Source organism: Caloenas nicobarica, chromosome 2 (assembly GCF_036013445.1).
Source record: "Caloenas nicobarica isolate bCalNic1 chromosome 2, bCalNic1.hap1, whole genome shotgun sequence".
NCBI lineage: Eukaryota > Metazoa > Chordata > Aves > Columbiformes > Columbidae > Caloenas > Caloenas nicobarica.
In genome coordinates this window covers 160092418-160119733 of record NC_088246.1, presented here as the reverse complement: position 1 = coordinate 160119733, position 27316 = coordinate 160092418, and the positions used below count along the sequence as shown (strand labels likewise).

Here is a 27316-nt window from a genome sequence, read left to right as displayed (position 1 = left end):
CGGGGATGCTGCCCCCAACTCCCCGCCCGCCGCCTGACACCGCCGCCGCCGCCCTCGCCGCGCCGGACGCCGCTCCGCTGCCCGCACCGCGGCCACCTGCAGCAGCCCGGCTCCCCGCCGCCCGCCTCGCACCGCGGCGGAAGGAATAAAGCGCCCAGCCCGTCCCGACCCTCCCGGCCGGCGCTCCCTCAGGCAGCCGGGGCCGGGGCGGGCCTGGCCCCCGCGGGCCGCCCCCACCGGCCGGAGCCCGGGTGCCCTCCGCCCCTCGCCCCCCGCGCGGCTCCCCGCGGATGGGCGCGCTGCCGCCGCCCGTCCCCCCCCGGCCCCGCCGCGCCGCCTGAAGAAACTTGGGACGGCGGCGGCCTCCGCCTCCCTGCCGCGCCCCGCCCGGGCTGCGGGGGACCCTTCCCCGCGGCGCCGCGCCAACTTCGCGGGGGGACCCGCCCGCCGCAGGACTCCGGGCCGGGTCCGCCGGCCCCTCGGCGGGGAGCCGCCCAGCGCCCCCTTCCCGCGGCGGGGACCCCCTGCCCCTGGCCTCGGTGCTGGGGAGGAGCGGGGGTGCCCTGGATGGCCCTGCGCACTGGGACGGCTTGGTTTGGGCAGGTCCTGCGCAGAGTTTCCCGGCTCCAGGGCACCTGGTCCCGGCGCTCCAGCAGCCTCCTGTGTCTCTCCTCCTCCCAGGAGCCCGAGCAGGCGGGCGGAGAGCGGCCGCCGCCGCAGCACAAGCTGCCCCGGAGCAGCGGCAGCGGCGGCGGCGGGCGCCGCCAGCCCCCCCGGCAGCTGCCCCCCTGCTGCGGCTGCTGCGGCCTGTCGGATCCCCGGGCGGCCAGGGGGGGACATGGTCCCCTCACTCGCCCCTTGCTGGCGGCCATGAAGAGGCAGAACGTGCGGACCCTGTCCCTCATCATCTGCACGTTCACCTACCTGCTGGTCGGGGCTGCCGTCTTTGATGCCCTGGAGTCCGACAACGAGATGCGGGAGGAGGAGAAACTCAAAGCCGAGGAGATCCGGCTGAAAGGAAAGTACAACATCACCAGCGAGGACTACCGGCAGCTGGAGTTGGTGATCATGCAGTCCGAGCCGCACCGGGCCGGCGTCCAGTGGAAATTCGCCGGCTCCTTCTACTTTGCGATCACGGTCATCACGACCATTGGTGAGTGTCTCACCTCGGGGAGGCCCTCTGGGGCCAGGGCCAGGGCTGGGGCAAGAGCCCCCCTGGTTGGGAGGGGCAGGGGGGGCGTAGCATGCAAAGGGTTAAGGGCTGGATGAGTTTTTTGGCTTCTCTCCCGTGTTATGTAAGTCATCGCTCTTCACAGGGCACTTGTTGGACTTGTTGGTGTCCCGCATCTCTTCCCCTGGAGATGGAGCCTGTGTCCCCTGGGTGGGTCTGGAGAGAAGTGGGGCTGGCCTGGTGGTGGGGTTGACACTGGCCAGGTGGGTGCCACCGAGCTGTGGCTTGGGTGGCAAGGTGGAGTATCACTCTCTCCTGGGGTTCCTCTCAGGAAGCATGAGGCCCTGTTGCCGTGCTTCTCCTTGCACCTTTGCTTAAGAGATATGGGGAAAACGTAGGCAAAAGGCAGTTGGACGAGGAAGAAAACAATGAGGGCATGGAAACTGGACCAGCTGGGAAAGCCCTTGGTGTGGCCAAGCGTGGCCCTGTTTTCACAAACTTTGTTTTGGCGTTGTCAAAGGCTGTGTTGGGGGTTCCCACAGCTGTGGTCCCAACGCTGGGCCTCTCCTGGGCATTCCCAATGTGTTCCTGAAGTTTTTATTGCAGCCAGAGTGTCTGATGTGCCAACAGGTCGCAGTCTGCGTCTCCTCTTTGTGGGCACACGGTCCGATGGGCAGAATGATGCCTGCTGTCACATCCATGCTGCCCAGCTTCCCAGACATGCCATTTCTCAGGATGGTCAAGGGACAGTCAGTGGACATGACCACAGGCTATCATTTTGTACTTCTCTGCTTCCCGCAGCTAAAGCGCAGTGTTTCGTGTAAAGTTGCTTCCCCTGTTCAAAAATAAACACAAGTGCATGCAGAACTGTGCCACAACTCTGGTTTTGGCTTGATGAGCAAGTTTGTTCTTCCTGGTTTTGTATTCAATTAGATGGATTTACTGAGGCAGTTGATAACATTCTTCTCCCAGCACTTGTAGATGTTCCCCCCAAATATCTGGGGAGATCTAAAAAGACCTGTCTAGCTCAGTGGCTGTTTCATAGTGCATTATACTGAACAGGACATGAAAGACTCGCTCTCTTATTAATACAGCAGGACCCAATCTTTTTACCAGTTAGGGCTTGTTACAAGAAATTTGCACATTGCCACCTGAAGATAGGGACAGTTTTCAGCTGTCCACTGCCCTTTGAGCAGTGTTTATTCATGTTTGTACTTGACTGTATTATACCTGGGGAGGTAAAAGATTTCCTTTGAATGACCATCTGACAGTATAAAGCCTATTTTCCTTACAAAGATGAGATTTTTAAGGGATAATAACTTTTTTGTCTTCTGTTACTAGACATATATATAAAATGCATATATGAATAGGCTATAGAATGTAAAGTAGAATGTAACTTTGGCTGATGACCAAGGTTTCCTGCTGTTCATTATGATGTCAGTACTCTCTTTCCTCCTTTGGTTGTTGATTTTCTCTTCCTCGATCTGTGTCTTGTCATGTATTTGTGCTAAGTGAATAAATACGGGGCTGTTGTTCTCTGGATTACAACAAGGCTTCTGTGCACACGCCTGTGTACGCATGGTGCCCTATTCTCCTGCCTGAGAGGTGGCTGCAATACTTTCCGCCTTCTTAAACTCAGTCAGTGACAGGTAGAAAGGGCTGTTTTTACAGTAGTTTGCTGTTTTGATCATATTTTACCTGGAAACAAGTACAACTTGCTTGGGAAGCTTTAGCATTTTCTCCTGCAAAGAGCTGGGATTTGTTTAGGAATCTCGGAGCACATCAGCGTGCAGAGGATAGCATGCATTTTTGTAGGCAGGGGTGCTTTGGGATGTCAGAATTGTTTAAATTTAAAATGTGTATAGCAGTAGGGAACCACTGGGAGGAAGAGTGATAATAAAGAATGGTGCAGAAGAACAAATGATTGTTCATCTGGGAAACTCTTCTCCAGGAGGAGATGTGATCTGTCTTTCAAAAGTTTATTAATAGTTACTATCTGCATCTTGCCAAATGCACTTCTATTTTGTGTATCATCTCTTCAGTACTAAAGTAGATTCGTGGTGTTATCTGATCTACTGATAGTCTGTAAAAGTGAGCATGAAGGTTTTTCTTTAATATCCTAAAATAATTTGGTTCACAGAGGGGGGAAAAAAAGACTTTCTGTGTTTAAATTCTCAGGAAAATAAAAGAAAATTTCTTTATGTTTCTTGCACAAGGCAGTGATCTAAAATGTTCTTATTAATCTTTTATGGTGGTTCTTATTTTTCATTTGACTGTCACACATATTTCCTTCTTCCTCTGACACCTTCCAGACAGACTTCAAGATGCACATGCAGTGGTGTACGCGTTAGTGAACGTGCCGTAGTCAGTAGGTGCTCCTGCAAAAGTGCATCTAACTAACCATTGCAGGCTGATTTTGAAAACAGAGTGCATAGAAACCTTTGCTGCTTAATTTAGAGTGATACAACTATCTCCACAGAACTTCTCTTCGGAGAAGCGCGACAGGAATCAGCGGACCACAAAGTCCGGCAATATGCATATGATAGCAGGCTAATTTACGTCTAACTTAATTGTTCCCCTTGATACTGCTGTGCTAGCGATGTGTCTGAAGCGATCACCTCTTCACCGTGTTGATTTGAACGGCTGTGGCTTTAATTTAATCACAGCCATTTATCGCTGGCCACGGACCATGAGCCAGCAGCGATCGGCAGCCTGGTGGGGGCTGGTTCTGCAGTGCCGGGGCGGTTCCGCGGTGCTACCGGGTGGTCCCGGGTGGGGAGGGCGGTGGTACTGAAGGGACAGATCCCGGTGGTACTGAACGGACAGGTCCCGGTGGTGCTGAAGGGACAGCTCTCGTGGTGCTGAACGGACAGCTCCCGCCTCCCTGCCACCGGCTCTGTCCCTCTCCCCCTGCGCCCTGTCCCGCAACCTCCGTGGCTTGTTGCTTCTTCTAAAAACGTCCTTTGAAACCTGTTGGGATGGGAGGATGAGAAACTGAAAACCTCCTGTGAGTGGCAAAGCGACAAGATTGGGTCAGCTCTCCCATTTCCTCTAATTGATGGCATTTTGGGGTGGGAGGGGGTTGCTGCTCGCTTGTGAAGCTGAGCACTAAACAAAGAAGTGAGAGCTGGTCAAGTAAATGCTTTTTTTCACCTGTGAGACAACATTTTTTTCAGCTCCTTAGGTGCAATGTTATTTTTTTCTATTTTTTTTTTTTTAACTGACCCAACAACAACAACAACACAACAGCAGGTGCTACAACATTTGGTGGCTCTGCTCCTAAAACCCATTAGCAGGATAAAAATATCCTGCTTTCACAAAGTTTTGGTCATGTTTGAATTTTGTGCAAGTTTTTTAAGTGATCGAAAAGAGCTAATCTGTTCTTGGCTCTCACCAGTTGCTGAGTTTACTTCAGGATTTTTCTCACTTCAGAGTTAGCTAGTACAATTTCCTATCTATTTCCAGTTACACAGCCAAAATGATGGCAGAGAGCGATTTAATCAAGTTCTCAATCCAGCTACATTTCTTTTATGAGATACACTGTAGAATACACCACAGAGTTCATCAAGAGGCTGGATATGATGAATAAAAACACCAACTTTTGAAAATAAAACGTAATTCTTAGGATTCCTACGAAGTTTTAATGCCCTTTTCTACAGGTTTAGACTAGTGAGTAAGCTGCATCTATGTAAGCAGGTGTCAACACTGTCAAAATCTGTTATTGGTGTGGATATCACTCCATCATTTAGGCCTTAAAGGGTGATAGTCATACTTGATTTAACACCACCAAGCTCTAGTAAACACTGAATATTTCTGGAGGCTTCTGCAGAATGTAAAGAACTGAAAGCTGTTTATGTCACCCTAAAATGAACTGAAACAAAAACAGATTGAGAACTTTTATTTATTTATTTTTTCCTGAGAAGTGACTGTAAGGGGACCAAAATTCAGACGGTGTGTGCAGTGAATTGCTAGTCTCTTTCTCTAGCTTTTAGGCCTTTCAGTTTCAAACCTACAAGCAGTGACTGAAGTATCCTGGTGAACATGGACAAAATATTTTTCAAGAATGCAGTGTAATACCTGTAGTGGTGAATGGAATATCAACCTATTGACAGCTGTTTGGCTACTGAGTGGCTAAACATTCAGGAACTGTCTGCATCCAGAAGTGGAGGTTGCATGCTTCTGGCAGATGGTGGCCTGACAGGGAATTTGAACCTACATTAATGAACTAAGCAAACAAATGCTTAAATCCATTTCAGGATAGTAGCAAAGTCTCCATATCCTTACTCTGCATCACTTAACCCTTCTATAAAATGGGTATAAAAATACCAAACTGGTAGTGTTGCGATGTCTCTAATTTGGGTTAGAAAAAGATGTAATTGTTTTCATGTGTAAATTATTTTGTTAGTATTGCTTTTCCTTTCAGATCAGCCTCTAGTGTTTTGAGTCTGCTCTTGGGTTTTGATGGATGGTAATATTTAGAAGCAGTCCATTGAAAAGCTTTGAGTAGGATATCATGGCAGATGGACAGTTTGCAAATGAAAGACAGAAAAGAAAAGAAGAAAACAAGACATGAAAAGGGAAAGGTAGAGAATAAAGATACCAATGCTTTGGTCAATTAACTGCTGCATTCATGGCTTGCCAGGACCATGAAGGTCATATCTCATATAAAAAAACCAAACAAGCACAGAGTAGGTTATAGCCACTCTATGATTAATAAACTCATGTGAAAGTAGAGGGCGAGATTTTTTGGTGGTGTGAATGCTTGTAGATGCACTGAAATTAGGAATCTATTCATTCACACCATCTGAATCTTCAGTGGAGAATACTGGATGACCAGCATTGTAATATCTGCTGGTGGTATCTCCCAGGCAAGGAGGAGGTCAGCGTCAGTGAGCCCCATGGAGATGAACTGTGTGTAGGATTTTGTTCCCCTACATAATGAAAATATTCTGCAAGATCTTGTCACACTATATTCTTTGTCTCAAGGAGATTAAAAAAACCCAGACAAAACAGCATTCTGCTAACACAGAGGGGACTATTTGTGAATATGCCTTACTCGCATATTCATAGAAACAGTTACTGAGTTCTTGAAAACTGGTTTTGCAATGATACCTCACATTCCTGCCAGAGGCACATCAGCAAAAGCTTTTAAAAAATCACTGATAAGCAAGGCAAAAGTACAGCTCAGACTGATGCTGAACAGCAACTTCTCACTGTATGGCTTACTGGCAGCGCAAATGCAATATCCAGTAAGAGTCTGAAAACAGTTTTGGGGAAGCGTAGAGAAGACTCCAGCCACTCAGCAGATTTATTTAGTGTAACCAAGCTTGAGAAATCAGTGTCTTGAAGTTTGAGTGCCCCTTGATTTCCTTCTAACTATTTGTAACTTTTTTCTTTAACTGAAGCAAGTGAGCTTTAGATTAGGCATGAGGAAACTCCAGCTGTCAGGCTGGTTGCATGCTGGAAGAGATTGCCTAAGGAGACTGTGGAATCTCTGTCTTTGGAATGTTTTAAAAAGAGTTTAGATAAAAATTTGTCAGGAGTGGCTAAGTTATAGCTGCTTTTGTCTTTGGGGAGCAAGGTGAACTGGCTGACCTCTTGAAGCCTTATCAGCCATATGTTCTATGATTTTCTGAATCTTCCTTTTTCTACATCTTGAGCTCTAATAGTTCCTGGGCTAACGTCTTTTTTTTTTTTTTTTTTTTTTTTTTTTTTTTTTTTTTTTTTTGAGAAAGAACACCAAAGATCTTTGAAATCTTTGCTTTTTGATTATTTTTCTATGCAGTAAAACCATTTATGTGCCTTGGGAAGCGTCAGCACAGAAATATCTGTTTGTCCACAGGGAAGGCTAGAAGTTAGAGGTGTCAGGGATTCTTTTGGGAAAGAAGTTAGCTGAAGAAAATGATGCTGCTAATACAAGGATGGCAAGCAGAAATTTACAGGGCAGAACTGGGAGGGATAAGAGGTGTTCTAAGTGTAGAAGTTTAGATGTTAGCTATGGGCTCATGCCTGCTTCCACTAAAAAGAATAAAAATCCCTTTGCTTTCTCTGGGAACAGCATCAGAACTATAAAGCTTGATCTAAAGGAAAACTGATTAATGGAAGAGCTTGGCTTGTGGACACCATGGGTTTTGAAACAGACAATGCTGATCTGGCACAAAGCGAGGACCAGAGTGCTGCTGTCTCCCCTTGAAGGCAATCTGAGCTGAGGTGCTGAGTTCCTTCAGTGCCGGAGCATATTCCTTCATAAATGCTGAAAGCCATGCTTGTGGCTTCGAGATGGAGTTACATAGCACTTTATATTCAGAATGCTGTACTGACATTAGGTGATTAATCTTCAACAACACCTCTGTGTAAAAATTATCATCAACTTAGAGACAAGAAAGTAAAATGACTTTCTGAAGACTCAGGTTGGGAACTATTTCTAATTGCCAAACAGCTCACTTCTCTCTCTTTCAGACCACATGCCATTAGTTTATAGCCAGATTAAACAGTGAAGATGAACCAAAGGCAGAGATCCATAATGAATTCAAGGTGATATTAGGAAACTCCTGCAGCTTAGGTCTTCTGACATGCAATAACAGCAGAACCTGGAGCTTTATTACATGAAGGACCATGTACAATTCTGGATATTTATCTTTTTTATTATTATGGGTCTCCTATCAAAGGCTCTTTAGGATTTTTAGGTATGGGCTTTCTATGGATTTTTGCTAAAAATCCTTGACTGGATCTGGATAAAGGCCACATGAAATATCCCTTTCCCTGGTAACAGATGCTAGCAAGGACGTTTGCTGGTGATGCAGAACTAATCAGTAAGAGTCCTCACTGCCTCTGAGTTGAACTAAGAGGTTACTGTGGGCTTGCAACAGATGTTTGGTATGTGTAGAAGACCTATTCACCTCTTTTTGGCTTGTGGATATTTTTGGGTGAAGCCATGGACTACTTCTGAAATTTCACATATGTAGATTGCTGTGATGCAAATTAATTTGAATTTGTTACCTTCTAAGGGCTATAGTCCATGGAATCCACTGACTTCAAGTTAAAATATATGCATAGATTTCTTTCCTCTAGTTACCTGTTCCCTACCACGAGTCTGTGGCTAGCTACAACTAACATTGATATTGTTGATGATGTAGCTACAGTGGTTTCTTGGACTTAAGTGAGAGGGTGTATGGATCAGGGAATATTAGGGAAAAAAAAACCAACAGAAATTAAGGCCTGATCTAAAGTCTGTTGTAAATAATGGAGATAATATTTTGGGTCACGGTAGTTTTGGATCAGGCCATTATTTGACATGAGTCCTACAATGCAAGGAGCAATATTCTATAGCAAACCAACTCCTGGAAAATATTTGTAATAGCACTTCACAGATTTTTTTTTTTTTTTTTAATAACGAAGCAAACAGAACTTGTGGAGATAAAGCGTATGTTGACTTTGGCATTTATATTGATTTTTTTTTTTTTAATTGAAAGTGAAAGGCTGAACTACATGCCTACTGCATACTTTAAACTTTGAGCAAAGTGAAATCTTGAGGAATAATGATGATGTTTTTTATTCCATTTCTTTGTTTTGGTGGTGTTTTTTTTAAATTTTGCTTCCTTTCATTGCTGCCCGACAGTTAACATCCTCTTCTGATCCAGCCTCTTCTGATCCATTCACATGCCTTTTTTTTTTTTTTTCCTTTTAAAGTGTATTGCACACTTTTCAGTTTTAGGGGAAGAATTCCTAAGTTTCTTAGCAGTTTTTTTTTTTCTTTTTTCTTTTTTAGGAGTTAAGTAACCATTTTTTTTTAATATCTGGCCAATTGCCACAAGATGCTTATGCAGTCATCCGTTGGTTAGAGGGTTCATTATCCTTTTTAACTGCTGTCATTATGGAGGTGATTAGAGCATGTCAGTGAAAGACTATCTCTATTAAGGACTGATGTATTTGTTGCTTATTAGGGTGATTAGGAGGGAATAGACTATATTGTCCTTTCAATTCCCTGGACCAGTAAGAAAGAAGAGCTTCAGAGAAAAACAGGCAAGTAGTGAGGTTAAAAGGTATCTGATGGGAGGTTTATTGTCTCCTTGCTCTCCAGTCACAGAAGAGGATCACTCCCTTTGCCAGCTGCATGAGCCTTCTCAGACAAGAAAATTTCACAGGGCTTTAGTGCACAGATTGGTGAATGAAACGTGCAGCAGCTCTCTCTAATTGTACAGAAGATTAGCTACAAGTAAATGTTCGTAGAGTCCCAGTTTAGCGATATTCTTGACATATTGAAGGGAAGGTAGAAGTAAAAGAGATCTACTCCCAAGGCAATTGGCTCTGTCAGCAATTTCCAGTGTGTGCTGCCATTATCTCATTACAGAAGTGTTTTGGGTGCAGATGGAATATTTTATTTCATCCACCCTCTTTTCTTTTGATGTCCTCTAGGGAGGATGTCCTCCTCCTATGTTTAAACCATCACAGGCCATTGCTATGGGAACTGTATCAGAAATCAACCGTTGTTACAAACCTGTGGCCACACAGAGTTTTGAGTTGTCACTTTGCTGCATTTCACACCAATCTGGAACTTTTCAGGACCAGATGCAGTACGAAAAGATGTCAAATAACTCTTGTTTCAAAGGTTTAGGTCTCCATTACTTGAACTAATGAACAGTTGCTGTTAGATTAATACAATCATAGAATCATTTAGGTTGGAATAGACCTTTAGGATCATCAAGTCCAACAAGCTGTTAATTGTTTGGGCTGTATGGTGAAGCAGTTCTGATTTCATTCAGTGAAAATAATGTTATGGCCACTAAAAAGTTTTAAAAATCTGCAGTTTGGTACTTACGTTAACTTTGCTCTAGAAACTAGGAGACCTGCAATGAAATGAACTCCAGCAGCAGGAAGGGCATGAAGCCCTGACCATAAGGCCCTGCATGCAGACTGTGTTGTCATAGAATAATAGAATCTTAGAATGGTTTCAATTGGAAGGGACCTTAAAGATCATCCAGTTACAATGCCCCTGCCTTGGACAGGAACATCTTCCACTAGACCAGATTGCTCAAAACCTCATCCAACCTGGCTTTGAACACTTCCAGGTGTGGGGCATCCACAGCTTCTCTGGGCAGCTTGTTCCAGTGCCTCTCCACCCTCATGGTGAAGAATTTTTTCCTTGTATCTGATCTCAATCTCCCCTCTTTCAGTTTAAATCCATTATTCCTTGTCCTATCACTACATGTCCTTGTAGAAGCGCCCCCCGCCTAGCTTTCTTGTAGGTCCCCTTTAGGTACTGGAAGGCTGCTATAAGGTCTCCCTGGAGCCTTTTCCAGGCTGAACAACTCCAACTCTCTCAGCCTGTCCTCACAGGAGAGGGGCTCCAGCCCTCTGACCATCTTCCTGGCTCTCTCTGGACTTGCTCCAACAGGTCCATGTCCTTCTTATGTTGGGGACTCCAGAGCTGGATGCAGCACTGCAGGTGGGGTCTCACAGGAGCAGAGTAGAGGGGCAGAATCACCTCTCTTGACCTGCTGGTCACGCTTCTTTTGATGCAGCTCAGGATACAGTTGGCTTTCTGGGCTGCAAGCACACATTGCTGGGTGATCTTGAACTTCTCATCAACCAACACCCTTAAGTCCTTCTCCTCAGTGCTGCTCTCAATCCATTTTCTGCCCAGCCCCTATTTGTGCTTGGGATTGCCCTGACCCATGTGCAGGACCTTGCACTTGGCTTTGTTGAACTTCATGAGGTTACTGAGTCTGGAATGTTTTAAAATTGTTTATGAAATAAAGATGATTGAACATTACAGTTTTGCATTAGAGAAACACCTCATACCTGCAGAGGTGACTTGAAGTCTCAATGCTCCCCCCCTGTTTTTCTGGCCTCTGGGAACTTCTTGCGCTTCCAGAGGTAGACCAAGAGTTTTAGAAGAGTTCCTTACAGGATAAAGCATATAGTATTTCCTGCTGAGGACTGGAAACAGTAGAAAGATGCCCTTCCAGCATTATTCAAGATTGTTACAGTGCTGTCAAAAAGACCTGGATTGCCCTAGACTACCAAAGAGGAAAAAAGCATCTTTTGGGATGTGGAAGGCTGGGGACTGTTTGGGGGGTGAGAGTATCTCCCAACATCTGAAAGGATCTACCCACCATCACTCTGCCGCATCCTCCATAAAAGTACCTGATCTAGTGTTTGTTTGCTCCTGGACAACAAATATGATTTACCATTGCAGCCTGTTTTGCACTATTACTTAGGTGTGTTAGAAATGAGATAAAGCTAATTCTGGGCAACTGATAGTTTAAACAGTCACACTGGATCCGTGCCATCGGAAGCACCTGGAAATCCCAGTGATTTGACCTGAACTCTTCAGCTGAGCTTTTAACTGATATATTAACAATTCAATGATCCTCTCAAACTCTCTCTTTCAGAGTTTCTTCCCTCCTTTGCTGTTTCACGTGGGAATGAACATCCCAAGAAGAGGGAGGAGATGGTAATGTTCAGTCTGTACTGATGCCCTTTCAGTTTTTGCATATTTTTGTCTGACAAACAAATAAATGATCATCCAGTCTTTTGGCAGTGAAGGCTTAAGCTCATGATTTGCTTTTAAAGCTCATCCTGCCTAGTAGTAGAAGGCCTGCTATTTAAAGGGCACTTTTCAAAACAATTAGGGCTTTAGTAGCAATGTGTTTGCAGTAATGAGTGCAGTCTGCCAGTCAGAGGAAACAACATAAGCTGATACCTACTAATGTAGGCCAACAGAAGCAAATTAGCAGTGTTACAAGTCAGTTCATGAATGTACTGCACATCCAAGAGGTTTATTTTAACGTTTGAGAAGCGCTAGATGTGATTCGGAATGGCTTCAATTTTGTTTTCTTCCCAAATATCCACCCCTAATTATATTTTCATTTAGAAGCCTTTGTACCACTCCTATGCTTGTGATAGCTTAATCTGTATGGGTTGCATTCGGCTCTGGTTTGACTGGCTGGACTGGCACCAGAGATAATTTTTCATAAAGCCTCAGTCTTCCTACATTGCTGTTTTCGCCTGAGGTTTGAAGTCAGTGTCCTTATGATGTAGGCAGGTCAGCTGCTGGCATTTTGGTGTGATATAGATGTCTTTTCTAAAGGTTTCAAGAGGTTTTTCTTTCCTCAAGATGGGCCACAGTAAAGGCTGGCAGTACTGAAAAGGTAGATGCACGAGATGGAAGCTTGGCTCTGAGAATCTAGCGATCAGTATCACAATGGAAGTTGATGGTTCTTAAACATGTTTTCCTGATTTGGATGACTAGTTGAAACCTGACTGCAAGTTGAAAATAATCCAGCATGAGGGAGCTTTTCAAATCTGATCAAAACCATGCTCTGTTTCTAAAGAACTTGAGTGTGGTACAGTGAATAAGAAAAGCTGTTAAACAACAGCAAGGGAGTGTTAAGAGTGGCCACAGAGCAAAAAAAATCTTTCTAGCAATGATACTAGTGAAACACTGAAATACATTGCCTGAGGAGGGTGTGGGCTCTTCTTTGCTTGGTCTTGAAGAACAGGATAGACAAGCATCTGTCAAGAATGACCTATGAATATTGTCTTGCCTTGCGGCAAGGTATGGACTAGTCTCCTCCTGCCTTATTTCTAATGGTTCTGTACACACAGAGGCTGTTTGAAGTTTGTCTTGGATCTTGCTTGGGATCTATGTAAGTTTATCTTGTCCTTTTTTGCTGAAGGTTCCTGCTTCCCTGAGGGATTATCAGTGCCTCCTACAATTTTGTCTCCAGCTGAATATCTAGATAAGAATCAAACCTCTTCTCTAAGCAGCAACCGTTCACTGTCAGCAGTGTCACCAGTTTTTTATGGCTGCTGTTTGAACAGCTCTACCAGTGGCTGTTGCAAGGAAAAACAAACATGCTGCCTATCTTTAAAAAAGGGACAGGAGAGAACATGTGGACTTAATGCTCAGTCAACCCAAATTTGATACTCAGAAAGATATTTGACCAAGCTGTTAAATATTCAGCATGAAAATACTGAGGGGTTAACAAGGGACAAGCTGGAACAAACACATTTTTTCCTTGAGTAACTCACGTTGGACTTCTGTGGGTGGTTGTTTTTTCAATAGAGTAGCAGGTGTAGCTGATAGTGGAGGAGCAGTAGATCTTGACATTTATTACGTATGTGGCATTATAATAGCATCATAATTACAGTAGGAAAAACATAGACTGTGTTGAATTGCCATGGGTGGGTGCAAGGTCTGGATGTACACACTCTGTGGGCTGGAGGTGGCTGGACTTACCACATGTGTGAAAAGCACATACAGTGTGCATGTGGTTGCAAATGGGGCATAAAATACAAATCCAGTTGCCCGCTGCTAAATCTGCCACTAGATAATTTCACGAGAGGATATTTATCAGTAGTTTTCTGTCAAACTGGATGGACATAACATGTACAGTCTTACAAGGGTCTGTCTTGTGGTTGGTGCTATTCAATGTTCCTATTAATGACTTGGCTGATAGAACAGAGTACACATATTAATTGTGAGAGGAGTGGCTAGCACTTTGGAGGGCAGGAGCAGAATATAAAATTATTTTGACAAATTGGAGAAGTGGTCTGAAATCAATATGATGAAATTTAGTAAAGACGAATGTGAAGTATTACATTGCAGAAGAAAACATCAAACGCACATATAGAAAAATGATGTGAACTGACTAGATGCAAGTACTGCAGCATCATGTTGATAAAATAGATTGCAATCTAAATATGAGTCTATGGTGTGAGATGTTCAAAACAGGCAAGTGTTGGATGTAAGTCACAGAAGGTAGCTATCCTGTTTTGTTGGTATTGGTAAGGCTTCAGCTTGAAAACTGGGCCCAGTTTTGGATACACAGTGTTTTCTGACAGGAACAGAAAAATCAAAATACTAAGAGAAAACTTGACCTGTATTCAGCATGAAGTGGACAGAGATTGTTTAGTCTGGAAAAGAAATACATGAAGGGAGGAGTAGGAGGAGTCTTCACATATGTGAAACGTTATAAAGAGGACAGTGATGAGTTTTTTCTACATATCTACCCAAGGTTTATTCTTCAGCATGGCAGATGTAGATTCACTGTCAGCAGTGGAAACAGCTGCAACAAGATCTGCAGGGAACCTCCAGAGTGCCAGTCATAGGATATTTATGTGGATGAGTTAAACAGTTGCCTGGCATGCATGGGCTGGGTATACTTCAGCCTGCCTCAGATCTGAAGAGATTAGGCTACCCATTGAGGTCCCTCCAAGACGTGTTCCTACGAGTGTGGTGGTTGATAGCCGCGATACAGGAGGTGACTCATGAACTGAGTAAACCTGAAGTGATGGACTGAGCATCCCAAAACAGGTCAAATAATTAGTTAAGGTTTCTCCCAGCCCTCAGCTCCTGGGCTTATATACTCTACAGATGTTTCAGAGTACCATGCTAAGTCTACAACAACGTTTGCTATCTGGTAGTGGACTTCATTATGGTCAAGGCTGAATGTGCCTCGAAGAGAGCTGTTCTGCTAGAACTGGCATCAATATTCATATTGCAAGCACCGCTCATTTTGCGCTTTGGGTAACAAATTGTGTCATGCTGAAACAAAGAGGTTTCTCCTCTTTCTCTAAATCCCATGCATACAAACCAGCAATTTCCATAATACGGACAATCACCCAATCGTGCCTTTCTACTTTGGAGGAAGGAAATGTATCCCATAATACACCTGTGCAATATATGGCGATGGTGATTTCGTTGCTAACCCCCGCAGCAATCAGTTTATGCCCTCAAGCATGCGATTTGATTATCCTTGTCATTATCTTAGCTACAAATGTTATTAGCAGCCATAAAATTGTCCATTAAAGTGAGAAGAATTGCTTGCCTGCACCAAGGGGAGAACAGATAATTTACTACACAGATTTTAAGCCCAAATGCACTTTTTTTCCAGCAGAACCCTCTAACCATCTATACGGCCTCCATTTTTGTGTTTCAAAACCTCCTTCTGCCTCCATGGGCTCCAAGTCTGTGTCTTTATACCATAACAGTGAGATAGATACACGCTGTTCTTAAAATAACTCTGAGATCATGACCATATAGTTCTTCATGTTCTGTGGCGTGGATGAATTCTTCCCTCATTCTGGAAGTGTAGATGCCCAAACTTTGCTTGGGTTCCATAATTTCTAGACTAATTGGTAGGGGCTTCATTTACAGATGAACAATTCTGAATGCCTTGGGCTGACTTGGCACCCATGGACTGATTGTATCTCACTGACTGAGTGTAGGATCAGTTGATCTTGTCTTGGCAGAGTCATTTTTAGAGGTTTTCTTGATACTGTGATACTGGGCTTTTATGAGAGGAAGAGATGATGTATCACAGAGGCCAGGAAAAGTTGCTGTGTCTGAGTGGGTGAGCGCCAGGGTAGTGTCTGAAAAATTTCTTTGTCTTCACGAGGACTGGCTGATTCATTCGCTTCCCACCACCCTGGTAATTCTTGTTCATATATCAGTTCACCATAAAGCTACTTTTTTATTCCCATGTGGTATTGTGTTCCCATCCCCTTCCATCAACAGGGTGTGGGAGAGACCACCTACGTCTTTCTCAACAGACAAAAATGGTGGATCCTGACAGACTGGGACAGATTCTGATCACAGTTACTCTCTGTAAATCCTGTGGAACTTGGTTGTTTCAGTGTATTTGTTGACTTTAAACTGAGATGAATGTGTGCAGAATCTGGTCTGGAGAGCCTGTGTTTTGAAGGAAGCATCCCCTCCTACTCACCCAACAAATTCACACACTCACGATGTAGCATCAATATTAGCTCCTGTAGCAAATGGAAAATGTGGCAGTAGCCTGAAAGGAACAGAAAATGTTCTCAAACAAGGCTTAAAAAAGTAAATAAACACCACATAACCAACAAAATCGATACAGTTCCATATTAGCCATTACAGATATCTCTGTCTTTGTCTCCATCACACTGCACACATTTCAATGCTGTGGAAAATGTATAACCCACGGGACCTCATTTCAGAACCTGGAGATGGTATATTAAATACAGGGTCTGGGACAGAAGGCCTGAAAGAGGTTGATGTTAAATAACAGAAGAGGTTTTTACTTTCCACCTCCTGAAAGAGCATTAGCTGAACTAAAGAAGTGTAAATATATATCTAAAATGGATATATATTCATGGGTGTTACAACGTTATTATTAGAAACAACTCCTCAAAAGCTCTTTTCTCCTGAGTCATCTCCACTGACTTAAAAAAAATCATTTTGCAAGAAGAACTGTTAGATTCAAGACATCCAAGAGGGGACAGCCTTTCAGCTCTCTGCATTCTAAAAGCTTTATATTCCTCAGCCACTCTTCTGCTTGGAGGGAATCCTAGACGCAGGAATGTTCTTATGCTGTCGAGTCAGGTGCTGATCTCTCTGGCGACCTGAGGAGTGGGTAGGAAGATGTGCCAGGGGAGGTTTAGGTTGGACATTAGGAAAAGATTCTTCACCCAGAGGGTGCTGGACACTGGAACAGGCTCCCCAGGGAGGTGTCACGGCCCCAAGCCTGACAGTGTTCAAGAAGAGACTGGACAATGTCCTCAGACACATGGTGTTAATTTTGGGGTTGTCATATGCAGGGACAGGAGTTGGACTTGATGACCCTTGTGAGTCTCTTCCAACTCAGGACATTCTGTGATTCTATGATTCTATGAGTCTATGTCTCATGGCCTTCTTTCTTAACTCTTCACATCTTTCAACACAATCGGTAATATTCAAACTATTCTTTCAGGCTTCTCTATTGAATTTGTTCAAGCCAAGCTGCTCTTGCTACTGAGGGCATTCCCTCTTCTCCTCTTCCTTTGAGAACTTGACGTCCCCCTTGACCCAGGAAGCAAGAGGCAGAACTGTGGACTAAGCAGGTGGCTGATGATCTTCCTAACAAGAAGACTGTGTCATCAGCTGTCTCAGTGGGAGTTTTGTTAGATTTAAAAGGAGGAAATACTCCCATGACCCAGGACCATCCTTTGGTTGCTTGCCTGATACACATAATATTGGGGAGATATCTCGTGTGTTTTGAATGGTGACTTTTTCTTCCATTCACAGTGCAGAGCTCTTTGCCAATGACAGCCTGACAAGTTTTCCTGCACAGCACATTGGTAGAGACTTCAAAGAAGAGGAAGAAGCTGGAAACATCTATTAGGACAAAACAGACCATTACTTGGAATCCTTCAATCAGGTGATTTGCTGAAACAGAAATGTCTGGCTTTGTTGATCTTCAGCCTCCTGGAATTTTATTTCTATATATCAGAAAAGGTGTACATGCTCACTGAGACTGTTGGAGACCCCACAGGCGCTGTGCTTCACTGTGTTCGCTTTTCTATTAGAATGATAGTATTACCTGAAAGATAGGCAGGTAGACAGACAGACAAATAGATCACATTTTCTTTTGTATGTGACCTTCTAATGTGACACATTCCAACGCTTTTACAAGGGTCTGTAGGGCCCCTGGGAGGTCCACAGCCTTTCATCTTGAAGGAGACACTGAAGACTTCTGTCTCTCTTATGGCTTCTCCTTCACCTTCCAACAGCAGTGCTCGATGTCAGTCTTGCTGCTCAGAGTGCCTGCAGCATGCACGAGACCTGGGTGGCTGGGTTCCTTGTCTCTTTAATGGCATTCTGTGAACTTGTGTTCAGAGAGAGACAGAAAGATCAAAGGCTGTGCAAGTGCACTGTGCTTGATTTTGCTTACACCAGTATGAATCGATTGACTTCACCAAGTTATGAGTGATTTACAGCTAGGGGAGAACGGATTCTGACCTAATGGCTCCAAAACAGGCTTTTCTTGGATGAGCAATGTAATTAAAGCACTGGAACAGACAGATTTTCTGACTCATCTGTGGGTCTGCAGTCTTTGCTTCTAGTAGGGTGTTCACTAATGTCACCACACTTTCATTTTCACCCGTGGGCTGATCTAATGACGGACCAACCTTTGCTTGAACAGAGCTCTCTATTCAGCTGCAAAGCATCCTCCGATCTTAATGTCACTGTATAAACTTTATTTACTGCAGAGCACCCTAGGAAGGGACCAGCAAGCTCAGGGCCAAACACTGGGGTAGTGAAAAATTTCCGCTTCCTTCATAGAATAGTTTGGGTTGGAAGGAACTTTCAAAGGTCATCTAGTCCAAGCCCCCTGCCATGAGCAGGGACATCTTCACCCAGATCAGGTTGCTCAGAGCCCCATCCAGCCTGGCCTGGGATGTCTCCAGGGATGGGGCATCTACCACCTCTCTGGGCAACCTGGGGCAGTGTTGGAGTAAAGCAGTGGGTTAAAAGAAATAGAAGTGAAGCAGGAGCCAGGGAGAATGAATTGATGACTGGGTTCACTTACTAATTCCAAATATGTGTCTTAGCAAGGAGAAGAATGGTGGAACACGTGTGCCAATATCAGCCTACTCTGTATATCCAACTGGAAAGCAGTACATGCATTTTGAAATCAGTAAAGTTCCTTTTCAGAGCTGGTTGGAGGTCTGAAGATGAAATATTTTTGTGAGAAGATACCAGTTCACTCAGACTGCAAGGTATTAGTTTGGGAAACTTTGCTGACGTCATCCTCTAATTTTGCGGGCCTGATGGATAGGTGGCATCACTCAGGAGGTGGAGGTGGTCCAGCTTTGTCTGCTCGTTATCCTTCAGTCCCAGTGCAACAGGAATTGGAGTCAGGGGCCAGCTGTTGCATTTTGGCTGGTGGCAGTGATCATGACAATGCTTTCTCACCCATCTTTCATTTCAGCTGAGCTTGAGCTGTGAGACCTCTTCAACACCAGGGCTCTTGCAGTGACAGATCACAGTGGCCTTGCTTTGGTCCACCAGAGTAACAAGGAACCAGTAGTTTCACAGAATCAAAGAATGGTTGGGGTTAGAAGGGACCTCTGGAGATCATCCAGTCCAACCCACCTGCTAAAGCAGGTTCACCAGAGCAGATCACACAAGAATGTGTCCAGGTGGGTTTGAATGTCTCCAGAGAAGGAGACTCCACAACCTCTCTGGGCAGCCTGTTCCAGGGCCCTGGCACCTCAAAGGAAAGAAGTTTCTCCTCATATTCAGATGGAACCTCCTGTGCTTCAGTCTGTGCCCGTTGCCCCTCACCCTATCACTGGGCACCATTGAAAAGAGTCTAGTCCCATCTTCTTGACACCCACCCTGGAGATATTTATAAACATTGATTTCAGGTAAGGCTAGGGAGACAGTGATGCAATGGACTGGAGTTCAGCATGAGATGGTAGAGGTGAGGCAGAGATACCACATTTGACCTCATTGAGGGTTCCTCCCAAAAGACTGGAGATCACTGATGTGGGGAACCCAGTGGAGATGCCTGCCTTACATGCAACCCCATCCTTTTTGCTTGTGTGCTATCTTCTGAATCCTTCAAGATGCCAGTGTGCATCTGCTCCAAAATCACAACCTACTGTAGCTATACCTCTGCTGGGTTTAGACTTCCTAAGTGGGTTGCTGCTGGTGTGGTACTCGGCACAGATTGGAAGACCCACCTGGGAAGAAGGTGAACTGTTATGTGCTGAACTGTGTGCCTCACCACTTGGCAGTGACAACAGCACAGCTATATCTGCAATTGGATTTGATGTTGGTTTTCTTCTGATTTCCCACTCACTGAAACTTAGAGCCAGTCATGATGATTGGTCCTGTCCTTGGATTTAAGCCCTGATGCACTGGGCTCTGTACCAGCGTGAAATTCAGGGTAATTTCAAAAAACAGTCTCTAGAAGACCACAGAACTAAAGCTCAATTTTCAAAAGTAGCTTTTGCGCTTAGGAGGCTACTTTCTAAGCCAAATAAGCTGGTACCTGCCAAATATGGGTTTAGAAAACAGGTTGGTTGGGGTGTGAAGTCATTGAAGAACATGTGAAAAATATGCCTTTCAGGACATTTTAAAAATAAGGAGTACAGATGCCTGGTCCTTTGGTAATCCACCTTTTCAGGTACCTGTAACACAAACGTCCCTTGGAAGATTTTCCTCTTCTCTTACTCCTGAGGGGGTAAGTCGCCATGTGAAGTATTAAAGAAAGCTGAACTAGGTGCTGGTGTTCTTGTACACAGATGTTAAAACTGCTTTTTCTGCATGCTGACTCATGAGGTACCAACTCCTGTTGATATTCACAGGAGATTGAATAATACCTGTAAAACAGAGGAGTAAGTCACTGCCTTGGAGAAATTTCTATTGCTTTGAAACAAGACACAAATGAATGTAACAAGTAATAAGATGGAAGGAGAAGAAATAATGTAAATAATAACAGCTATGTTCTGCTAATCGCTCTCAGCTGCCACCATCACTGACTAGCTGAAGAATTTATCCCAAGAAAGATACTGGCCTTGTGGGTTAGATCAGGACATCTTTTGTGTCCAAGATGATGTGAGAAACAATGCCTGGAGACATTTTTTGGAGAAGCCAAAAGACACTAGTCACAGCTGGCACACATGGCGTTGCAGATGGGGAAGTGGGTGATGAGAAACGAGAGCTGAGGGAGATGGAGCAGGGCTGTGTGGTCATGAAAAGCTTGTAGATGTGGGAAAAAGAGAAGTCAATAGAGAGGGAAGGATGAAGACCTTGAGGTACTGTGCTGCTCAGAACAGAAGTGTTGAACCTTGGTTTCCTTTGATGTTTTTTTCAAGACAGGTGAGGATATCTCACCTGAATGGTGTAGCCTGCAGATGCAGAACATCACAACTTCTGCATGTGCTGTTTAAGAGCAGTTACATCTTGATTGATCTTCCCTGGGATGCCAGTGGGAATTGGACTGGGCTGAGGGCATCGTTGTGCCCTGCATGGTTGTGGGGATCTGGACGTGGGATGCACTGTCCTTTCTGAAAGAGTCTGAATCTATAGATTTTATTTTTTAAGCCTCCTGAGATAAGCACTACTATACGTTCCCAGGCTATTTGCACTGCACAGCTATCTGAAAGATGGTCTAATACAACATAAGACATTCACACAGCTCACAAAGCTGCAACATAGGCAGGGTACCAGCATCCCAGCACTGTTGCCTGAACCTACGGGTTTTGTGTGCTCTCTGTGCTAGGTTTAGCATCCTAGTGTCAGCCTCGTTAGTAGAACAGCTCTTTTTAATGGTCCCTAACACTTTTCAGCAAACTTTGGGGTTAAAACACTAGTGGGAGAGTTGTAAAACACTTCCTGCTGTTCTGACCTGTGGTGGCATTTGGCTGTGGAAACAGTTTTACCTCAGCAGGATTAGACAATGCTGGAGTAGAATACTGGACCTACGGCACTGAACCCAGGTTGTTGATCAATAATCTGCAATCCTAATTTGCCAAGCCCAGTTACTTCTTAAATGACTTCAGCTGGATTTGTGGACACCTTCCAGCTTTAGGTGTCTTGAAAACAGACCTCCAAGGAGAGAAGCTGCTATGGCAAAGGTGTGGCAAATACACTGATGCTTCTATTTTCGGTCTGAAAAGTGGGGACAGGGCTATGTAAGCCTTCCTGAAGCTGTTCTGTAGGTTAAACCACACTCAGGGAGTACTAAATATTGTCATTATTACTTGTGTGACTGAAGAGAGCAAAAGCACCTCGGGGAAAAAGGAACCGGCCAAATCCACTCTCCTGGCTGCATTGCCCCGAAGAAGAATTTTGATAGTGAGCAGCACAACTCCAAATTGCTGTGATGTTCAGCTGCCGCCACCGTAATGCTGAGGCAGACGTGCTGCTTCTTCTCCAGATTGTGTATTTTGATCACGTTTCAGTAGTGCTCTGAGTTAACATTTTTTTCTCTTCTTCTACAGTGCCAGTCATTGCCTTTTCTTCATTTTAGTGATTAATTGCTCTAAATACTCCTGCTCCTGGACTGCGGGAGTACGATTTCTGAGCTGTATTTCATTTGAACTTGCTATGCAAGTACAAGCGAACTTGGGGGAGTGCACACACCCACGTATTGCTAGGTAGAGATGGTTGCCAGAAGGACACCGAGTAAAAGAACAGTTAGTTCTTAAACAAGGGTATAATCTAATAAGCCAAAAAAGAGAAAATTACATACTGGAATCTTCAGTGCCTTCTCCCTCCCTCCAGTTTCAAAATTTACAGCTAGTACAACCCCTGACTAGAGCAGTGATTTAAATATATATAGGCATCTGTGCTTCTAAGAAAAGGAAGTGTGTCTGTTTGGGGAGCTATGTGGAATGAGTTGGTGGATCTCAGTCCAACTTCTGGCAGCCAGGTTTTCACATCTCTCAAAGCCACCCCCTTGCCCAGCCCCCCTCCAGAGCTCCTGCCAAGCTCTTCAGCTTTTCCTCGTATGATGCCACCTGCCTTAGCACCTTCTGCAGAAACAGAGTGCTTCTCATTTTTGGTTGTGGTCCTTCTGGGCTGGCACTGAGACATAATGCTGGCCCGTCAACCCTCCATGTGGAGGGCAGGGTTGGCTGGCTTCTTGCTTTTTCCTTCCACTGGATGATCCTTTGCACATTGCTCCCCGTGACCCCATGTGTGAGACACTTCTAGACATCTCCATGGCTGGTTTTGCCTGGCATGTGGCATCATCTTTTCAGGACAGCTAGAAGGCGCAGTGCTCTCTTGTGTTAGGACCATGCCATATCCCCCATCATAGGGCAGGCATGCTGACATGCGCCTCTCCTAGGTCAAGTGTACCAGACGTATCAGGAGCATGGATGTTGTCTAGGATGTGGTAGGACAGCACTTCTTCACCTTTTCTACACTGTGGCTCTGTTTTGTTACAGGCAAAAAAGCTTCAGGACTCGCGACAAATTTAGCAGCTGAGAAATAAAAGGTTATTTTGTGCTGCCTGGGGGTTACAATTTCCTCCTCAGCTCATAGGTGGAAAATCCACGGCTTGCTGCTCCCCTCTTTCATCTGTTCTTAGAATGTCCATTGCCAGGACCCTCAATCTGGTCTTGTTTATGTGCTGCCTTCCAAACCTGGCTGTGCGAGTTATTTCTTACAAAGCTGTCGCAATGCCTGGGTGTATTTAGCTGTGTAACGATCCTCTTGTGCCCCTTGAAAAGCACAACAGCCCTTTCTGATGAAAGCGGCACTCTGCAGGCTGAGTGCTTTTACCTTGACTCAAAAACTTAAAAAGAAATGTTAATTACTTTAGTGGCGTTATTGTTGAAAAAGGCATGCCAGGCAGACTAGCTCACAAAGATGAGTCCTGGTGCTGATAAGGGCAAGAGCAATCTATGAGTCTGTGAAAAGTCAGTAGTGCCCAGAGCAAATTCAAAAGTGGAATGGAAATATCTCAGTGATTTGTGTCCTTTTGTCTGGCGGTGGCAGAACTGGCTGGTATCTCAGGCGTGTGTTAACTCATGCGCTGCTTTATCACAGGCTCTGGGTTTCTTCCGCGTGTTGCTGCCTGTGCTGCTTTTCTCTGTGATGGCAAGTGGCCAGCTGGAATGGAAATGCAAAGGGGAGAGGGAAAAGAGACACTTTAAAGAATGCATTAGTTACAGGAGTCACGAAGGACATGGGAAGAACGCGTGCTTGCTCTTCCTCCAGAAGCAGAGCTGTTGTGGTTGGAACAGCACAATCAAATTCAATATTCATTCAGTTGAAGGACTGAAAAGGTGACACAGCTCTCCGTGAGCCTGGGTGCAGAACGGTGGCATACAACCCCAGAAACGCGAGGGTGTCCCAGCAAGTTCCCTTTCCCAGCTCCCATCTGCCATAAAGACAAATCAACACGGCCTCGGGGCTGCTGGTGGTTTGAGATGTAGATGATGTGTCTTCATGTCTCGGGTATTGCTCTCTTTGCTGCTTAAGTGACCTAACCAATACTATTCTGATGCCTTTGCTGTTTGTGACGTTGTTTGTTTGTTTGTTTTTTCCCCTTGAATTTTTGAGCTCTTCCAGTTACAGCAGTTGCAGTTTTCCATGTGTGCAGAACTACCACTCTCTTATCATCCCAACACCTAACACACGTTTAGGCACGCTCAGGATCACAGGTAGAGGCTACTTGGAGCAAGAGGAGGTAGGGAGTGAGCACTTTCTACCTGTTCTGTTAAAACTGAGCCATTCTGTAGAAAAGGATCCAGCAAGAGAGTTTACATGGGAGAGAGCATGTGATGCTCTAGCATGGTATTCAGATGAGGAGGAAATAATTTACTCTGTTTTTTGTTCCTTGCACGGATTCTGGAGTTTTTATTTGAACACAATACTTTTAACAATCATGACAGCCACATCTCCCAAGCCCCTTGGATGAAGTTTTGGATTTTACTCTGTGAGTTTGACACATAAAGCATATGCATTGCTATACCTCTCTTCTGGGTGCCCAAGGACCTTGCTGCTTCTCCCCTTAGTTTGACTGTATCTCAGTTTCCTAAAAGTGAAATAGGTATAACAGTGCCTTCGTCTTCCCCTACATGTTCAGTCTACACTGAGAAATAATCCTTCCCTTTTCTTTTCCTACATTTATGCAGTGCATAATATGTAGATGCTTGGCTGGGGTTTTAAAAGCCCAGCTCATATCCAGTGAACTAATGTGCTATTTCAATTTCTGTGTGCACCTGTTATTGTTCACCAAATTCCTGGATTATTTTCTTTTTTTCTTTTACAAATTCACGCTCGTTCTCCCCAAAGAAGTTTTAATGTGCGTAGAGAATTAAGGTAGACAGCCTGTAAAAATCCGGACACTTAAGAAAGAGCAGCAACCTAAATTATCATCTCAAGTTATTGCTGTACTGCGTTACTGCTTATCCTACAAAGTGCTGTGAGCTGTGAGGAAGCAGCTGGTTTGAAATAGTGGAGCTGATTGGTATCAGGTAGAATCAGAAATGCCCCATTGCATGCTATGTTGTGAGAGTGGTCTTCTGCATGAGAGCATGGTGGAAGCTCTCCTGTACCAGAGAAATGCCTGCTGTCTTACATGGCCACAAACTGGCTATAAATGGCATTTATTGAACACTACCTCCAACTCATACTACAGAATACTCACATGGGATAGCCTGTAATCAGTTAAATATTAGTGTTGACTGGTGGGTCAGGAAAAAAACAGCACAAAAAGCATCCTAATAGACAAATGGGAAAAGAAAGAAGTAGTATGTGAAGTGGAGAATAAATTTGCCTTAGCCAGTCTTGGAAAAAAGGTAGCCTTGTGCTCTGCAGACTTCCAGGCATCCAAATCTTCCTCTACTTGTTTTCTTCTTGCTCTATCATTCAGTGATAGACTCACTCACTTTGCATTAGTTGTTTTTTTTTTTTTTACTATATTTCAAGCTGTTCCCCCATATTTACTCTCTTTTTGATCCTTCACTCCTGTTATGTCTAGTTGGTGGAATTTCACCCAGGGTCTGATGCTGAAGGGTTATACAGCAGGCAGCTGTTATCTGTCAGAACTGTTGCTGAACAGTGATGGCTATTAAGAAATACCAATTAATGCTTGTTTGAACTATTCAATAGCCTACATAACTGGTCACTAGCCTGAGACATTCATAACATTCCCAGAAAGACCCAGACTCCAGGCTTCACAGGCAACTAAGAACATTTAATCCTAGCACAAGATAGTGCTTTTACTTCCCTGTGACATTTTATTAATGACTAATGAAGACCACAGCAGTGTGGCAAAAGTGCTGTGGCAGAATGTGGCTACTTGGGTTTAACACAATGGTTGTGATGGTGTTCGTGTGCATTTCCCCTGATTTTCAAATTGCTCTTTTTTATTGGGATGGTCCTTCTTTGTACTTGTCATCGCTTCAAACAGAGCAAGCATTCAAGAGGTGGATGGACTAAGTCTTGTGGTAAAGTAGTGGCTTGCCTGAGATTCATGTTATCGCTCTGCTACTGTCTGCGTGAGATTCATAGAGAAGAACAGGTCTAAGGGAGAGGTAAGGAAACACTTTTATTGGAAGCCTGAGGGTGAGATGCCAGGGTTCAAATCCTTCATGAATGGAGCTGTGTTGCTCACTCTAAGAATGGTGCTTTTCAGCCTGAAATTCCATCCTGCTCCTAAGAATAAGGCTGTATGCCAAAAAGTGGTGTATTCCCAAGCAGGGGAGCAATGACTGAATTGACACTTTTAATAAAAATGCAGGAAAATTACTGTATATTCAGTGTCTGTCCTCATTACTGCAAGGAAATCCAGCTGGGTGTCCAGTGTCACCAGTGCTGATGTTGAGCACAATCTCAGTGCAATCAGTTCTTTTCCTAAAGTGAGTGGAGAGCTCTTTAATATGTTTCTGCAAATGCAATGGGAACCTCAGAAATGCATGTTGAGATCTGCATCCCTCCGTAAAATCTAAGCAGGCAGAGAGGAAGAGGAAAGAGTGAACCTTTTGTTCAGCTCAAGTGATGGGGACAGGTCTGGCCTCACAAATTCGCTTAAGGTATGTGTTGTAGGCAGGGGACTGACTGTTCCCCACACTCTGGAAGAGTTGTTACTGCTGGACAGCCCCAGAGGGTAATCTAAATATCATAGAATCGTAGAATAGTTTGGGTTGGATGGGACCTTCAAAGGTCATCTAGTCCAACCCCTGCCATGAGCAGGGACATCTGCACCAGCTCAGGTTGCTCAGAGCCCCATCCAGCCTGGCCTGGGATGTCTCCAGGGATGGGGCATCCACCACCTCTCTGGGAAACCTGGGCCAGTATTTATATATATAATATTTGTCACATTATTATGGCTGCTCGAGGAAGTTAGGTTTTTTTTGGCCACTTGTAAGCCAGGCAACTGTGAAAGGAGCCTAAGAAAACTGCACAGTATTTTAAAAGGAGTAGGTGCAGTTACAGGGAACCTGGATGCTGGGAAGGCAGGTGGGACCTGATGGGCAGACGAGGGCTCCCACAGAACATCCCGTGGCCTGTTGAAGTAGGACCTTGGTTACAATGAACTTCAGGGAGCCCAGTATTGTGCTTCAGCCAATTTGAAGTCATCTAATGCACTTTCCAATATCCTGTGAGCAGGAATAATGTAACTGTAGTGCTTTTTCTTTTATCCCTGACATTCATCACAAAGACGAAAGCAATGATGTTGTGACTCAGCCAACCTGAACGAGCCTGACAGTTCGTCTCTCTGATGGGCTGGGGCTGGGTTATGATATGGAGTAATTTACTCTTAGTTGGCTTTCAAGCACTAAGGACTTCAGAAATGTCCCTGGTGAGGTAGGAATGAGGGCACTTAGCAAAAGCCAGTTCTTATCTAACTGGGAAAAAAAAAAAAAAAAAAA

At 44.5% G+C, this 27316-nt stretch overlaps 1 protein-coding gene across 1 annotated transcript in view; it reads left to right on the top strand.

Annotated features, from left to right (window-relative positions):
• The first annotated feature begins 567 nt into the window (after positions 1-567).
• The window catches only part of KCNK9 (potassium two pore domain channel subfamily K member 9), an 85020-nt gene continuing 58271 nt past the window's right edge, over positions 568-27316 (top strand). Inside the window, exon 1 of the mRNA XM_065629690.1 lies at positions 568-1153. Within this exon, the coding sequence (XP_065485762.1) occupies positions 568-1153 (586 nt within the window). The remainder of the gene's footprint in view (positions 1154-27316) is intronic.